Source organism: Pygocentrus nattereri, chromosome 14 (assembly GCF_015220715.1).
Source record: "Pygocentrus nattereri isolate fPygNat1 chromosome 14, fPygNat1.pri, whole genome shotgun sequence".
Lineage (NCBI taxonomy): Eukaryota > Metazoa > Chordata > Actinopteri > Characiformes > Serrasalmidae > Pygocentrus > Pygocentrus nattereri.
This window is the reverse complement of record NC_051224.1, coordinates 29,303,957-29,321,958: the sequence shown is the minus strand read 5'-3', so window position 1 is coordinate 29,321,958 and position 18,002 is coordinate 29,303,957. Positions and strand designations below refer to the sequence as shown.

Genomic DNA, 18,002 nt, shown 5'->3' with positions numbered 1-18,002 from the left:
AAAGAAAGAAAAGAGATAATCTGGGTCCAAGCCTCCATGAGCAAGCCAGTGGCAACAGTGGCAAGGAAAAACTCCCTAAGGGTAAGAGGAAGAAATCCTGAGAGGAACCAAGACTGAGAAGGGGAATCCGTCCTCCTCTGGTCGACACCGGATAGCGAACATTGTTAGTATAAAGTATTATAGAACAAAGCAGGAAAAACAGGTGGGCAGTGGTTAATTTGATTAGTTTATGATTATGCAGCAGCAGCATCTGAGGGGGAGGATTGCACAGCATTGTACAGCAAGAAGCTCAATGTTGATGCAGGAAATGCAGGAAAGCTGTTCTAGTAATATCAGTTATATGTGCGTCGAAGGACAGATCAGGGTCTATCACGACACCAAGATTTTTTACAGATGAGCTTGATGCAACTGAGAAATTATTAAGTTTACGTTTTAAGTTAGACAGTTTGTTTCTAGCTGCTTTTGGACCAAGAAGCAGGACCTGAGTTAAGTAGCAGAAAGTTACTCGACACCCAGTCTTTTATGTCTTTTATACAGTCCTCAATCTTGCTAAGTTTAATTTTATCATTCGGTTCACTTGATATATATAACTGTGTGTCATCGGCATAGCAGTGGAAATTTATGCCATGTTTACTGATAATAGTGCCTAGTGGTAGCATATATATTGTGAATAATATAGTTCCTAAAACAGAGCCTTGTGGAACACCATACTTTACTTTTGCAAGGACAGGTGATTCACCATTTACAATAACAAACTGATAGCGTTCAGTGAGGTATGACATGAACCAGGAAAGAGTTATTCCTGTTACCCCTACAAGGTTTTTTAGTCTATCTAGTATGGTCTATTGTGTCAAATGCTGCACTAAGATCAAGGAGGACTAGTAAAGACACATTTCCTTTGTCAGAGAATAATAAAAGATCATTTACAGTTTTTACTAGTGCTGTTTCTGTGCTGCGATGTGACCTAATAGCACCCCTTGGTGGAGAAACTTCAGACTCCAGACAATTTCCAAAGCCATTACCAAGTGTTTTAGACATTTAAAAAGTGGGATGTTTTCCAACATTATAGCAGAGTCATCCTAATCTAAACCAGCAAGAAACAGTTTTTATAAGTAAATCACACTCTGGGAAACCCAAGCAGAGACAGTGGGGAATTGACTGTATCATAGACTAATGATTTTTAAAAGCCCTGTAATAACCCCATATTTTAACATTAAAGTGAATAAAACATTATATGTATATATTATTTCATATTAATTGTTACCTTTTCTGTTTGTGTTTTGGATTGGAGTAATTTTCTCAGCTTCTTAAAGTTACATGGCTGGAGCTAACTTAGCTGCTCTAGGGAAATATCCATTCACTTTAGCTTTATTGTTTGACTGCAGTGAGTCACAACTAAGAAAGTGGAAACAGGTTGCAAAGCACGTCAGCATTTATTTTTGATTACATGCACTTAAGCTAAACGTAAAATAATATAAAAATGTAAAAATAGTTAAATAAGTAGAAGGTCAAGAACCGTGGATTTGGTAAAATGAACATTTTTGAATGAGTGAAGGAGTATTTGAGTGCATGCATTCAAATAATTTCAAATAATAATTCAAATAAATTTCACACACAGGCAGAATCTTAAATGACTCCCTATGTATCGCTCTGTGTAGGTCAGAAAATAATTGCTTCCACACACATAAAGCCATTTATATTCAACCAAGCTGTCCAACTCTCTATCTGACATTTAGTGCACTTTATTGGTGTAGAAGGTATAGTTTAATGACCTGTTCTGCCACATTAAACACAAAAGTTCTCATGGTTGTCCCCAAATGTTCTCATTACAGGAGCACATCTGGCCCTGCGAGATTAGTTTAGTGGTTGCTTAAGATAGTGTTTTTGTGATACTTGATAAAGACTGTTTTGGTAGGGGTATGTGTTAGAGGACACAGGTATCGAAGTGTGGTCCTGACTAGACCAGGACTGACTGCTACAACTACATTTAAAATGCAAACCCGACCTGAACTCGCTCACATGCACTAACGTAGATGAATTATTGAAAACACAATTTAGTGTGCTGATACTCTGTTCACGCACTCTGCCCTTATTGCTTTTTCATTCGTATAGTGAAAGACCCTACTGTTACATACTGCACCTTTTACTGCCTCTTACTTCCTACTTGCCACTTACTTACATTTACATTTACAGCATTTAGCAGACGCTCTTATCCAGAGCGACTTACAAGAAGTGCTTCGTCTATCTAGAGAAAGTATCTTTGCTAGTTACCAATAGCCTAAAGAAAAGACAGTCCTGAGCTCAGATACTGCTAGAAACAAAAAGTCACTGTAGATACTGAGAGAAAAGGGAACAGAGTTTAACACAGAACTCTGTGCCATTCAGTGCAATGCTTACAGTCTGCTGTCCCTTACCCACCATTTGTTTCCCTTTACTCACTTTCTACTGCCATTACTAGCCTTCTGCTTCCCCTCACTCACTTTCTACTACTATTATTCTTTTTCTTCTTCCCTTATTAACCTCCTACAGCCTCTACGTTACCATGTACTGACCCTTACTTTCATTGTACTGTCCCTTACTCACTTTTTCCTGGCCCTTATTCACTTTCTACTGCCCTTTCTCACCTTTTACCTCTCCTTACTCTTATTGTACTGCCCCTTACTCCCTTTGTGATGTCTCTTACTCACCTTAGACTGCCCCTCACTCCCTTTCTAATATCTCTTACTCACCTTCTACTGCTATTTACTCCCTTTCTGCTGCTCCTTACTGAACTTCTGCTGCTCATGAACTCATACTGCTGCTCCTTACTCACTTTCTACTGGCCTTTACTTACATTCTGCTGCTCCTTACTAATCTTAGTCACCTTCTACTGACCCTTACTCCCATTCTGACCTTTCTTGACCTTCTACATCTTATTACATACCATCTACTGCTGCCTTACTGCCCTTTTACTGCTCTGTACTCAAATTTTACTGCCCCTTACTAACTTTTGGTGCCCTACCTTCTACTAACTCTTACTTAAATTTTACTGCCTCTTACTCACTTTCTACTACTCTTTACTATCTTTTTAGTGCCCCTTACTCATCTTTTACTCTTCTTTACACATCTTCTTCTGCCTCTTATTCACTTTCTACTGGCCACTATCCATTTCTACTTCTGAGTTTCTACTACTTACTGTCTACTGCTCATTATTTTGCTAATACCAATCCCTTACTCGCTATATATTGCCCCTTACTATCTTTCTGCTCCTGAAAGATCACATTCTCCTGCTCCTTGCTCGTTTTCTACTGCCTCCCACTCACTTTCTACTGCTTCTCATTCACCTTCTACTTACCCGTAATCATCAATTACTGCCCCCTCTCAAATTCTACTGCTCAACAGTCCCATTCTGCTGCCCCACTGCTCTACTGCTGGTAAAGATGGTTTTTCAAGGGTTCTTTAGTAAAGAAAATAATGAACATTCAAAGAGCCTTTTGCATGAAGGGTTTTGGCATTAAAGGGTTCTTTGCATCATGAAAGCTTCAGAGTGATGAAGAGAGTGTTTTCTATGGTTCTATCTAGAACATTTTGGAAAGGGTTCTATGTAGCACCAAAATGGTTCTTTTATTACTATAGGCTTGACATCATAACAATAGAACACTTTTTGGTGCTATATGGAGTCCTTTTCAAAGCTGTTCTACATAGAACCATTTATAAGACATTGCCCATATATATGAAGAACCATTTAATGATGTAGAGAACCTTTTAATGGTTCTTGGAGTGTTCAGGGTTCTTCATAGAACCATTTTCTTTACTATAGAACCCTTGAAGAACCTTCTTTTTTTAAGAGTGTACTCACCCTTGCTTCTAGTCTACTTCCTCTTACTCACCTACTATTCACATTCTACATTCTTCACATCCCTTACTCATCTACTACTGCATCTTACTGGCTTTCTTCTACCACTGTTCCCATTCTACTGGTCCATACTCACTTTCTACAACACCAGCTCCTGTTCTAGCCTCTACTCACATTCTACTGCCAAGTATTGACTCGCCACTGCACTTTACCCCCTTTCTACTGTCCCTGATCACTTTGTACTGCCTCTTACCTACCTTTTACTGCTTTTTGCTCATCTTCTACTGCCCCCAATCACCTTCTTCTGCCTCTTACTCTCATTTTGTTGCTCTGTTATGTTGCTTCAAGATAGAGTGGCATAAGGCTGGGTGTTGGGGAGGATGAGTGAGGATGGGTGCTGGGGAGGATCAGCCAGTGGGGTTTAGGCTGAGCACAGATTATTGGTCAGAACAGAGAAGAGTTTCTTGTGTGTTTGCCATATGCCCCTTCCTTATCACACTGGAGCGTCTCGCTCAGAAGATGTCAAGTGGAAACATCGCTCTTCATCATTCATGGTAAAATGAGCAGACTGCACTCTCCTCTCTGCTGCAGCACTTTATGGGGCTTAGCCAGATTCTTTAAAGCACTGAGGTGTGAGAGTGTTTGGGTGTCTGAGCGTTTGAGTGTGTAAACTGGGTTTACAGAAGCCCGGTGAAAATTCAGATTTACATAATTTACCCCAAATGTAGCCAAATCATGTTTGGTGCCTTACACCGACATGCCTGTTCCTTACAGCTACAGCGCACCTCTGTACCTTATGCTTAATAGTCCTATAGAACTAGCAATAAACAGAAATGTATCATGTCCTGTGGTAAAGATGAAGTACATAGAATATATATATATTAACTTACTTTGTACCTATAAACATGATAAAAAATATGTGCTTTTAAGCATAAACAAAGATATGTTAAAAAAAAGTGTTAGGAAAAATGCTCACACACAATATTAAAATTAGATATTTGTAAAGTTGGTTGGTTGAGTTGGTTGGATGGGTCATTTTTTTGGAATATTTCCAAATTGCTGGGTAGTTTTTGAGTTTAGCCACTGGATAAATGCAGGCTCAGATCATTAAGTTGTCATCTCCCGGGCTAAAATGTTAGGGCACAAAAATCCCTGACCACCCAAAAAAAGGTAGCCAAGCTTGGCTTCTTGGCTTCCATTTTTTGAGTGATAAGTGATTTTTAATCATATTACAACAGGTTACACAAGCCCTATGCATTACCACAATGACAGCGTACTGACCACAGTGTTGGGCATGCTCTTTTTTTTTTGTTTGTTTTTTCCACTTGAGACTGAACAATAGCAAAACCATTCATACATTAATCACAACACAGGTTAACATAAACACAGCAATAGATGCAACACTTCCTTGTAAAGCATGCATAAAGCAACATATTTACCTCAATGAAGACATCAAATTAAAATCAAACAGCTGAAATGTACATAAAGACAGAAAAGACAGGAAATTTAAAAACCCAAACCATCAAGCATCTATAGCTATAGCGTACTGACACAGTTGGCAGGGAAAATGTTTTTTTCCCCCCCGTTTGTATCTTACTTCTGATGACTCACTGCCAACAAGGATGCAGCAACTATTTCTTTAATTCGGGCTGACATTTTATCTTTGACTTGGAAATGGTCATCTTCTTCTCTACAAAAGCATCAGAACTCGCTTTTACACTCTGCTGGGAACATCTTTTGAATATCCGGAGCTTCTAATTCAAAGTACATTTACAGGCACGCTAGCTTACTGCTAAAAATCTGAAAGCTTGACCGAGGTAATGGCTAATCTAATAATGGCTACTGATAATAGTAATATTAGTAATAATAGTCTTTTTTTCTGCTGTGATGTTAGTAAATTTTCCACTTAGAATCCAAACACCTGTTTAGATTTTCTCAAAATTGCTTGCAGTGGCCCCCTCATGGGTGGGACCCTGTGCATATGCCCATAAAACCCACTGAAAGATATGGGCCTGGGTAAATGTGTTTTGTAGGGTTATTAACACCATCCTGGGTAGATTTATCCACTAATTTAGTGGCTGGCTCAGAGCGGATCAATCAAGCCTGTTTTCTCACTCACAGCATATGAGGAAGCTTATTATTATAGACATGGTCAAATGGAGTTTCATCAGGAAAGAACACAGAATCAGGCTGTAAAATTCTGTATTAAAGCTTTACTATGTAATCTTAAGTGAAACAAAAATTTTTTTTTGAGTAAAATCTGTCATATTAAGTATATTTTTCTGGGTGTCATGTGTGGCATTTGTGACAGAATTAGCGTTATATGTCTTACCACAGGATTAGCATGAACATTAGCTAATTCAGATGTTTGTTTCTTTTGTCTTACTAGAGAATTAGTGTTAGCTTGGTAGCTAACTTCTATTTGTACAGGATAAGTTTTACATAGCAAGGTGGGGTAAAGCAAGTATGCTACAGGAAGTCCATTATGTTTAGGACTGATTCACATGGGACAAAGAAATCTTGCTGAAGAAATGGCTACTCGATTTATACAGCAATTTACTCCAGAAAAAAATCAGACAACACATCAGAACATTTAGTTTAGGTGTTATTCTGTTACCGCTAACCATCTTTCTCTTGTGAATGCAGTGTGCCAGTAGCATTGTCATCATCTTAGGAATTCACAGCAGTAAATTATACAGAAATAACTTAATTTTAATACATTTTAATGTCCAGAGAGGAACACTTGAGGTAAGAAAGTACATATCAGCTTGACTTTAGCTGCAGAAAAAGAATTAAATGCTTCTTTCAGTACTTTAAAACTTAATTTCCACAGACTATGGTAGCATTTTAATGGCATGTGGATTCATGTGGTATTATTGTAACCTGGGGTTATTTTTACTGCTCATTTTATAGAAAGTAAAAAGTGCCAGAATCTTTATTGAAGCAAGAGCATGCACAGCTCCAGGAGAGACAATTTTGGTTTCATAAAGAACCATTTAGTAAAATTTTTTAAAGAAGCTCACTCAAAAGTCGTCAACACAAAGAACTCTTTTTGTTGTCGTTAATTTTATAAAGTGTAGAATGTGCTTTGCAGAGAAAAAAAATTATTCACATCATATCTGCTCAACCCTTTCCACTTGATCTATTATTTATTCTTAAAGTAGCTCTAAAGTACCACTCATCATTTAAACCATTAAAAAATAATGTGTTAAATAATAAGATGTTAAATATGTTTATCTATTATTGTTATGCCCAAGAAACTACAAAAAGACATTAAATCTCATTAAAAATTCAAAAAATGTATGAATATGCCTGATTATCAAACCATAAACTGAACAACAGTTGCTAAATAATGAACAGCCCTGCTAGAAACACCAGCATAGATAAGCATGGCTAATCACCAGCAAAACCAGCATATGCTGAGTTTTGGATACTGTTGTTTCTGTTGCCATGCTGTAATCCTCTTATTAGCATCTGGACTATGATTGGTTTAAGCTGATTCATGGTGCAGAAAACTAACCTGCCAAAACGTGCCACTTAAGGGGTAGGCGATGTGGCTAAAACACAGTATTATGATACATAGAGACAGTTTCATGATACACAATAAGTATAATGACGTTTAATTTTTTCTGAATTTTGTAAAGTTGGAACACATAAAAACGCACCAGAAGGGCCAAATAAAAAAGTACTGTCCTAAACTATAAATACAACGATTTTTATTTTATGTTTCAGATACTGCGCTGCACTAAATCCAATTAAACAAGACTAACTGTCACGATTGGCCCCTCCCAGTCCTGTCCATGTGTTGGTGTTTTGGTTTACCATGTGAGTTTTTGTTTTGGTTTTGTAACTCCGCCCCTGATTGTTTTCACCTGTATCTCGTTGGCCCTGTGTATTTAAGCCCTGTGTTTGCCCTTTTGTTTCACTGGTCGTTGTGTGCTCGTCGTGTTTTCCGTACCCAGCTGTTTGTCATGTCGGAAACTCAATCTGTTCGTGTTGGTTATATGACCCTGGGCCGTTACGACCCTGATATTGGATTTGCCCTCAATAAAAGTCGCTTACCGCACATGCGTCGCTGCCTCGCTCCCCGTTACACTAACTATACTCTCTTTGAAATAAACATGCAGTTCAGTGTTGACGATATCCATGATATGCTCAGAGAAGCACAGCATAGCATATTTATCATAATATTGATAAAATATTGTCATATTACCCATCCCTCCACCCCAAATATATTTTTTCTTCTGAAAGTAATGGGAAAACGTATGTTTCCAATGGGAAAATGTGAATTTTGCACTATGGTATCACAAATACAAATGTAATCATAATGAGCCATCCGAAAAGTGTTAACTCTTTTAAAAATTGTTTTTGAGAGCAGAGGGATGCCAATAAATGTAATCAAGTCAACAGTGACATCAGTGTGATCATTAGTAGCTGCTGAGACATAAATATCAGTGACCATTTCAGGTAAGGGTTTCTGGGGCCATTTGGATTAATTGAGGTATTTCAGTACTTCAGCAAAGGTGGACTATATTGCTCATAAATTAAACGAGTCTTTAAACAGGAATTTCACTGATTTGAAAGAGAAAAGCTACATAATTCAATTGCTAAGATGTAAATAAAATCACTCAGCCTGTTTTGATGTGGTGGTGCTTTAAAAAACACATACTCAGATTTTTCTTGGCGGTAGTGAATGGTAATAGGAGCCAAAGGGCACAATGTCTACAGCACAAATGTATACATTTTATTTTCTGTCCAAAATGTCCAGTGTGTCTTCTGAGTTTTTGTATGTAATAATAATGAATAAATGTAAAATAGTTGTAAATCTTAAAAGATGTGTTTTTCTTTGGAACTATGTTGCCATAGATTTGTGTATGCCATAGATTATTTATGCCATTTATTTATTATATCATGAATTAGGATTTAAGATAAAACTTTGTCAAAGCTTTTGTACAACAATGGACATCAGGCAACATAACTATGTCATGCAGTAGCTTTGAGAGTTAGAAACTTCAGATGTCTGGTTCCTATCACTACCACTGTGAACAGTTCTGACTTGACAAGTCTACAGGGAAAAGATCATTCCACATCAAAACCAATTTCTTTAAATCCTAACCATTTAAATAGGCAGACACCATGTTTCCTTAACCATGTCAAATTAACAATTCACCAGTGCTTAAATTTAACACAGTTATATGCAGAAGTTTGGGCACCACTAGCCAACTTACATATTCCATTACTTTTTGAACTGAAAATTTGTATTTGATAAACTAATAGAATATTTGTTAGAATAGTAATTCTAGCCTGTACAAGAATTCTCTACAGTCACAGATTCTCCTGTTATTCCTCTGAGTATGTTTCTTCCCCTCTGTTGTAGCCATGTGCCTTTTTGTTTTCTTGTACCATGTGCTTTTTTTATTGTTCTGTATCTCCTCCCTGGTCCTGCCCCCTTGTTATCTGTTCCACCTGTCTGTGTCCCGCCCCTCATTAGTCCCAGGTGTTTCTCATTTCCCCTCTGTGTATTTATACCCCTGTGTTTATTCAGTATCTATCTTGCATTGTGAATGTACTTGTGGATTGTACTCTGTTGATGTTACCTTGTCTCTTGTTTTTGTACATTTTGTAGTTTGTTTTTGTCATGAAATTGTCTGTTCTTCAAACCTCTGCAACTCTGGACTCTCAATTCAATAAAAGCAACCTACCGAAGTCCTAAGGAGACGATTAAGGCCTAACGAGTTAGGTTATGTTTTCTTCTCAAATATGTAAGTTAGCCAGATATGCCCATCACAGTTTTGTTACAAGGAATAATGTAATGACAATATATAACAATATAATCACAAAACTAGCATTTAGTCTATATTGTGCAGCCATACTGTGCTTATCCTTGCAATCTCTCAAAGTCTTTATGCATCTCTGCTAAAGTGTGTGTGTGTGTGTGTGTGTGTGTGTGTGTGTGTGTGTGTGGCTGGCTGGCGCTGAGGGACAGTCTTAGGTCTGTGTGTGTGTGTGTGTGTGTGTGAGTATGACAGGCTCAGGCTGAAGGTTGATGAACTCTGCTCTGGTTCTGTCAGACTGACTCTCATGCTCTGACATTTACCTACTGCACATGACCACACACACACAGCAAGTGCACACAGATATACACACATATGCATGTACACACACAGTCAGAGGAAACAGAGAGTGCTGTGTGAGAAGAGATGGCATGATACCACTTTTTCTTTTCCAAATACCGATATTGAAACTGTATTTGAATTTTTTCAAATATTTAAATACTTATGAAAGCTTTAACAAATCATATGGCAAATTAGGATTTTTATATTGTCACTGTCCAAAAAAAGCATGCATTTCTATTTTTGTTGATTTTTTATTTTTCAACATTGTTTAAACATTTTACATTGTGCGAAAATGACTTAGCATTTCTAGTTGTTTTGGAGCATTTCTACTGCTCAATTCATCATGAAATCCCTAAAGACCCCTTTAACAGACTTTAAAAGTACAAAATGTTTTGCCTTTTCCTGTAAAGTTACTATATTGGACAATATTTTCTTTGAACAGTGACAATATGCAGATTATGTTCACTCAACATTATATGCCCGTTAGAATTCAGAATCATTGGCCAACTATGCTTGCACACAGAGGAATGAGACCTTTTAACTCATTTGTGCAGTGAAACACACGCATACATGGACACTAGAGAACAAATTAGTGGGCATGGAACACATCCACAGTACCGAGGAGTAGGTGGTTAGGTGCCTTGCTAAGGGGCACTTTTAATAATGTCCTGTTGGTTCAGGGGATTGAACCAGCAACTTTCTAGTCACAAGGCTGTTTCCCTGACATCTGGCCCATGACTGCCCCACAGTGTTTGTACATAGAAGAGGTGTGGAGCCTGAGTCTTATATTTGGGTCAGTTTTTTTACTCCAGAGAAGGAAACATAGAAAGACTACTGCAGCCAGCTCAAAGCTACCACACACCAGATGAGGGTAGCAGATAGTACAAAGCACAACTTTAGTGTATAGGAATTCAATTTTATTTATATAATGCTTTTTACAACAGGTGTTGTCACAAAGCATCTTTACAAAAAGTCTGGGTCCAAGCCCCCATGAGCAAGCCAACGCTGACAGTGATGAAAAAGTAGTAGTAGTGGCAGTAGTAGAAGTAGTGATAGTAGCAGTAGTAGCAGTAGTAGAAGTAGCAGCAGCAGTAGTAGTAGCGGTAGCAGTAGTAGTAGTAGCATAGTAGTAGTAGTAGTAGTAGAAGTAGTACTAGTAGTAGTATTAGCAGTATCAGTAGTAGCAGCAGTAGTGGTAGTAGTAACAGCAGTGGCAGTAGTAGCAGTAGTGGTACTAGTATAAGATAAGAAGTATTAAGTATTTTTTCTTTGTAGTGTTTTCAGTTAATTACATGTAAAGGACAGTTTACTGTCCTGTTTTTGTTTGCGTTTCACCTACTCTCCCAACTTTTTTTCATAGTAGTTTGGTCACAAATTTACTTTGCAAGGTTACAATTTAATAAACATGTTTATTCCAACCTATGCAGGACTTGTTTGAAATCTTAGTTAAAAAGAATACTGAGATCAGTATAAAAAATATGATGTGAAATTAGACCTTTGGATTATTTATTTCTCTCTTTTTCCATCCCTCTCTCTACCACCTACTCTCTAACTCATCTCCCTTTTTCTCTTTCCTTTTTCTCTTTTTTTCCTCTTCCCTCTCTCCTTTTCTCGTGCACTTTCTTATGTTTTTTCTTACTTGATCTCTATCCCTCTTTGCCCCCCCTCCCCGCTTCTCTGTCTCTTTCTCTCTCTCTCTCTCTTTTTCTCCCCTTCTGTCTCTCACCTGCTTTTTGTTGAAATCCTTTCATCCCGTCCCAGCGGGCAGAGCTTTTGTGCTGAAACTGCTCATGGAGCAGATCTAAGCTTAAAGCACATCAATTATTCACACACACACACACACACACACACAGGGTGAGGGAGGCTGTTTATCTTTCATAAATGTTAAATTTCCATTTTCTCATTGACCTTAACTCATCTAAACAAAATTATTTATTTATTTATATTTTTGCATGTATTATGTGTTGGTGACATCCCTACAATGCTGTTCCAAACACGTAGCTCACAGTGTCCAAATGCTCTTCCTGTGGGGCGTGTTCAGCAAGCTTTTATAGTCATTGATGGACTAAAGGTTCTGAAGAAACTGGGCCATAAACTTAAAGCAGCTCCAACCAGTCCCTGACTGCTCCGCCTTTAGGATCTCTCGATGCTCTGCCCACAAATGTGTTCTCTTATGGTGAGGTTGAACAAGCTTCTCCCACAAAAGAGTGGCAAAAATCCTATCCAACCTATCCAAGAATTATTGCAGCACACAACTCAGTTCTTATTGTGATACTTATTTTATAGTGAACAGCTGAAGTTCTTACTTAGCATATAAGACCTTCATGTCTGTATTTCTCTGAAAATACACAAATATCACATTTTTAAATCTATAGAGATGTACTGATGTAATAAAAACCAGTGCTACTTTTTATCTTGTGCAAATAATCCATTCTTTTGGCAACCGTTAGTCAATAATCTCAGAACAATGTGACACAGTCAAAATCTTAAGAAAATAAGCCATTATATCAACAGAACTAGTCAAACTTTTGAGAATGTAAGCAACTGTTCCAATAGAATCCAAATCTAGAGAGAATAAGCCATTATTTTGATGTGATAAGTCAAAGTCTTGAGAGATTATTTTGACACTTTTCAGTGCCAGTCTTAAGATAATAAACCATTGTTTTGAGATAGAAAGTCAAACTGTCAACATAGTGGCTTGCTAGCAGAAACAAAGGGGGAAGAAACAAGTGTAAGAAATGAATATCCTCTGTGCTGTGGCATGCCTTGGTCCTGCTTAAAGGTTGCAGCAGCAAGAAAGACATTTTCACTGATCTTCTGAAAAACAGGTGATGCATGTGCAACAGTATTGGGTTTATACTGAGTCATTACAACTCTATACTGAGTTTTTGAGCTCTGTTTTGAGTTAATACATGGAGATAATACACTTGTATATGGGTTTATTACAGCTCTGCACTGGTCTTTATAGCCAGAGTATTATAACCTAGGACTTTAACTTCATACTGAGTTTCAATACTGGTTATAGCAGTTTTGTACTGAGTCATTACAGTGCTATACTGATTCATTACAGCTGTATATTATGTTATTACGACTCTATATTGATTTATAGTCCTGGGTCGACATTGCTCCATTGCAGATACAGACTGAATTATAGTCTTGGTTATTAAAGTTCTAAAAGATTGCTTATAACTGTTGGTCTCTACTGAGTTATTGCGTCTTGATATTGGTATAATTCAGCTTTATACTGATTCATTACAGCTCTATATTGAGTTAGTGTAGCTCTATACTAATTTAATACTGCTGCTTGCAGATTCACTCCAGCTCTATATTGACTTATTACAGCTCTAAACTGAGTTAATATAATGGTATACATATTCATTACAGTTCTATATTTAGTTATTACAGCTCTGTAATGGATTAATAAATAGTTATTACAACTCTGTACTAAGGTAGTACAGCTGTACACTTATTCATTACAGTTCTATACTGAGTTATTGCAGCTCTAAACTGAGAATACAGCTATATGGCGATTCATCACGGCTCTATTTTTATTTATTACAGCTCTCTATCTAATTATAACAGCTTTTTACAGCTCTATACTGAGCTAAGACAGCTGTGTGCTGATTTCATGCAGTTTCATACTGAATTATTACAGCTCTAAATTGTACAGCTAACTCAGTATATCGATTCATTTCAGCTTTATATTTACTTATTACAGCTCTGTACTGAGTTAATACAGATGTATACTTGTTCATTACAGTTATATGCTGTGTTATCACTACTCTGTTCTGATTCACTACTATACAGTGCTTTACTGACTTCTGAGCTGAGTTACTGTATGTCTAATGTCTAATGACACTGTGCTTTTACTCTTCTCTTTCAGTTAATTTTGACCACTTTCAGATTCTCAGGGCTATCGGAAAAGGGAGCTTTGGAAAGGTAAGAAAGCACACACACACAAATGCCAGATGAGATGTGTTGCTGTGTGTGTATGTGTGTGTGTGTGTGTGTGTCTGTATGTGCATGAGCGTGAGGCTCTGTTCTGAGAGATAATGCCTTTCTCTTCGATTCTGTCTGACATTTGATGGAAATGTCACCTTTAATTACAGAAAATAACCACCATTCTATTCTTCCTGCACTCCTTAACCTCATCCTTCCCTTGCCTCCTTCCTCGCTCTCTCTCTTCCTCATTACTTTGAAACACTTACTGAAAGCACATAGATGTTATGACTACCTCAGTACATCAGAGCAAGACTGACATACGCACAAATCAATCATAGCAAAGTGTTTGTCATGGAACAAACAGAGAGAGGGACAGAGGCGTGACAGTGCCTGTATACTACAGATGACTGATAAACAGATGTTTTAAAAATAAAGACTATCAAATGGTTCAAATAATTATGCATGATTAATTACCCTTTTTTGTTTTAGTAATTACATTTGTGAAATGTGAAAAAAGGGGAAAAAAGCTGAATTTTTGGGGGGTTTTTTTGTTTGTTTTTTTTTTACAGCTGTAAGAGTGGGCAAAATAAGCCTCATCAGAATGTACACTATGTGACCAACACCTGACCATATGATGAACACCTGACCATCACACCTATATGAGCTTGTTGGACATCCCATTCCAAAAGCATAAGCATTCATATGGAATGGACCCCCCCCCACCTCCCCTTTTGTGGCTATAACAGCCAACAGCCTCCACTCTTTTGGGCAGGCTTATCACAAGATTTTATGTGCCTGTGGGAGTTTGGGCATAGTGATCTTAGGCTCGTATGCTGCTGCTTGGCCTTGGAAACCCATTTCATGAAGCTCCTGACATGCCTTTCATTTGTTGATGCTGGTTTCAGAGGCAGTTTGGAACTCTGTAGTGAGTGATTATATACAGAGTATAGGCAATTTCTATGTGCTTCACCACTCTGTGTGTCTGTGTGGCCTACTGCTCCATAGCTGAGCTGTTGTTGTTCCTAGATGCTTCCTTTTCACAATAATAGCATTTACAGTTGACCAGGGCAGATCTAGCAGGGCAGAAATTTTGACTAGTGGCAAAGGTGGCATCCTATAACAGTGTCACTTTTAAAGCCATGTAACTCTTCAGTACCATACCTTGTACTGCCAATGTTTGTCTGTTGAGATTGCATATGTGTTTGAGTTTATATACTTGTTAGCAATGAGTGGGGCTGAAACACCTGAACTCAATAAAAAAGCAGGAGTGTCCACATACGTTTGGCCATATAGTGTACATATATGGTTGGACTAGGCAGCATTATTTTTATTTAAGCAACAAACATGATTAACTGCAGTTAACTACACAAAATAAAATGATTAATTTTGGTCATATATGGAGAAATCCATAAATTTGAACATTGTACTGTCTACAGTTGTATGCAAACGTTTTAACACCCAAGGTCAAATGACATGATTGTTGATTTTCTTAGAGGAAAATATTTAACACATCTTCTACAGTTAACACACTTCCATTCATTTTAGTACACAATTAGTAATATTTACTAAATTTAACATATTAAGTGGAAAAAAATTATGAAATGTGCTATCAAACATGTAATCTGACCAGGGTTGTTCAGACTTTTGCATATGACTGTCTATCTGTCTGTGTATCCCCTCCTGCTCTCCCTCTCTCTGGTGGTCCGCTCTGTCTGAGGAAGCTCTCTGTCCCTGGCTGTGAGCGGATGGGACTGATGCGGAGATGTGTGTGTTATTTTTAGTGTTTTCTGCTGGGGGGTGTTTACGTGGGGGCAGCTTTGTTCCGTCAGCAGGAGAATCAAACCCACTCACGTTTTACAGAGAAAAATCATTCCAAACCCTCTGCTCTCTGCTCAAGCAGTTCTCTATCCACTCTTTGTCCTTCAAACTCAAATGCAGTAAAACAAAACAAAACAAAACAAAAATGTATAATATATCATTTGTTAATTGTTAGATTATCTTCATGATATTCTTGAGCAATATTAACATTACAGCAGGCTACAATATGCAGAAGAGCCCTCTAACCAATCACAATGGCTGAGTTTGAAATAACCTATAAAATATTGCTCACGTACTGATTGTACACAAAAGTATTATACAGTGTGTGGACTAAAGGCTCCTGAACAATGGAGCAAGTGGAGCATTTGCACCCTCATCTTAATTGGACAAGAAGCAAACATATGCATTTACTTCTCTTACTTTTTATTCAAATACATTTTTGGCTTCCACTTGAAATAACTATATAAGCATGAACTTATAAAGTTAGATTTTTCATGTAATATCAAGAATATCCTGTAAAACAACCATTATCTCAAAATTATAAGGATACGTTTAGACAGCAGAGCGTACTCAGGCTGAAACATCTTTATATCCTTCAGCAGGACATGAATTCCATAGGTTCCACTTGTTCCTCCATTGAGCGCATTTTTTTCGCAGATCGAGTTGAAAAATGTTTTGCTTCAGCGTAAAAGCTTCGCTCATCTTGTGTCACTTTGTGACAAGATAACCAATCAAAAAAAGGGCAGATAAAATTGAACTGAAGAGTAAACAAGGAGCTTGTATGTACTGGTGTATGTACTGTCCTGTACATTGTTATTGCTTCGGTTTCTTTTAAGATGACTGTAGCGTGGTGAAGAGTCAACTCATACTACTGATGTGATAAAAATTAATTGAGTGACCTTTAGCAAACCTAGGTAAACATCTGGAAACCACACAAATGAATCCAAAGCTGAGTCCACTCCACTCTGTCACAGTATTGGGTGTCACCCAGGGACATCATTTGACCAAAATATCCATATGCCGCTAAAGAGCTAAAAAAAATTACTAACAATGATTGCTAAGCAGTGATTGGAGGGCAAAGAAAACAGGGTGGGTCTTGCCATGGGTCTGTCTCAGTCCCTAATGTTGGCAATCTAGTTGCATCCCTGCCCTGTAGTATGGTGCACAAATTTTGTCTCATACTGGATACTATACCTTCGGTTCCCCCTGCGACCCAGAGGGATAAGCAACTTAGAAGATATAAAGTATATACTGGCACACTATGTAGTTTATTGTACATATGTTATTTTGAACTCAGCCAATGTTTTTTTTTCACTGTGTGCTGTGAACAACAGGTCCAGATGAATGCTTCTGTGAGTGTTTTCATTAATAAAGATAGTGCTGGGTATATTCTACCTGAATAGTTTAGTGATATATTTTATAGATAATTAGCATTATGTCCATGATGATGCCCATAAATAGCACTGTACCTGTTTTATTTTCAGCTTTTTCATTTTACTTTATGCACTTATTCAAGACCTAAAGTTTGCCTGAAATTCAGATATAATGAGGTTCATTAATTTCTTCAACCCCTAAGAATTTGTATGTGAACCCATACTTCAGTTCCTCACTCTCATTACTACATAACTTACAGATAAGTCTCATAATGGATACTGAATAATTCATAGTACCTACTAGACAAAAGCTCTTAAGATTAATGACTGAATAATAAGTATATGGTTCAAAAGGTTAGCATGTTAATGGTAACTTAAATGTTATCTAATACTGCAAAATATTTAAAGAGGTCATGCACTGATGATGGATGAGAAGGCCTGGCTTGCAATTCATATTCCAGTTCATCCCAAAGGTGTTCAGTGGGGTTGAGGTCAGGGCTCTTGTGCAGGTCAAACCAAACTCATCAAACCATGTCTCACCTCATTTTGTGCACAGGGGCGCAGTCATGCTGGAACAGAGAAAGGCCTTCCCCAAACTGTTGCCACAAAACTGGGAGCATATAACCCTGAAAAACAGCTCCATACTATTATCCCACCTCCTCCAAACTTTACTGTTGGCACTATGCATTCCAGTAGGTGGAGTTCTCCTGACATCTGCCAAACCCAGAATTGTCCATTAGATTGCCATATAATGAAGCATAATTCACTCTAGAGAACACATTTGCACTCCACTGGGGGCATGTTTAACACCTTTCCAGCTGAAGCTTGCTATTGTGTGCAGCTGCTTGGCCATGGAAATCCATTTTATTAAGTTGCTGCTCCTAAACACTTCCATTCCACAATAATAGCAAGTACAGC

The 18,002-nt window shown here is 37.7% G+C and overlaps 1 protein-coding gene across 1 annotated transcript in view; it reads left to right on the top strand.

Annotated features, from left to right (window-relative positions):
* The window catches only part of LOC108431906 (serine/threonine-protein kinase 32B), a 56,093-nt gene that overhangs the window by 1,083 nt on the left and 37,008 nt on the right, over positions 1 to 18,002 (top strand). The window contains exon 2 of the mRNA XM_017705375.2: positions 13,835 to 13,890. Within this exon, the coding sequence (XP_017560864.1) occupies positions 13,835 to 13,890 (56 nt within the window). The remainder of the gene's footprint in view (positions 1 to 13,834; positions 13,891 to 18,002) is intronic.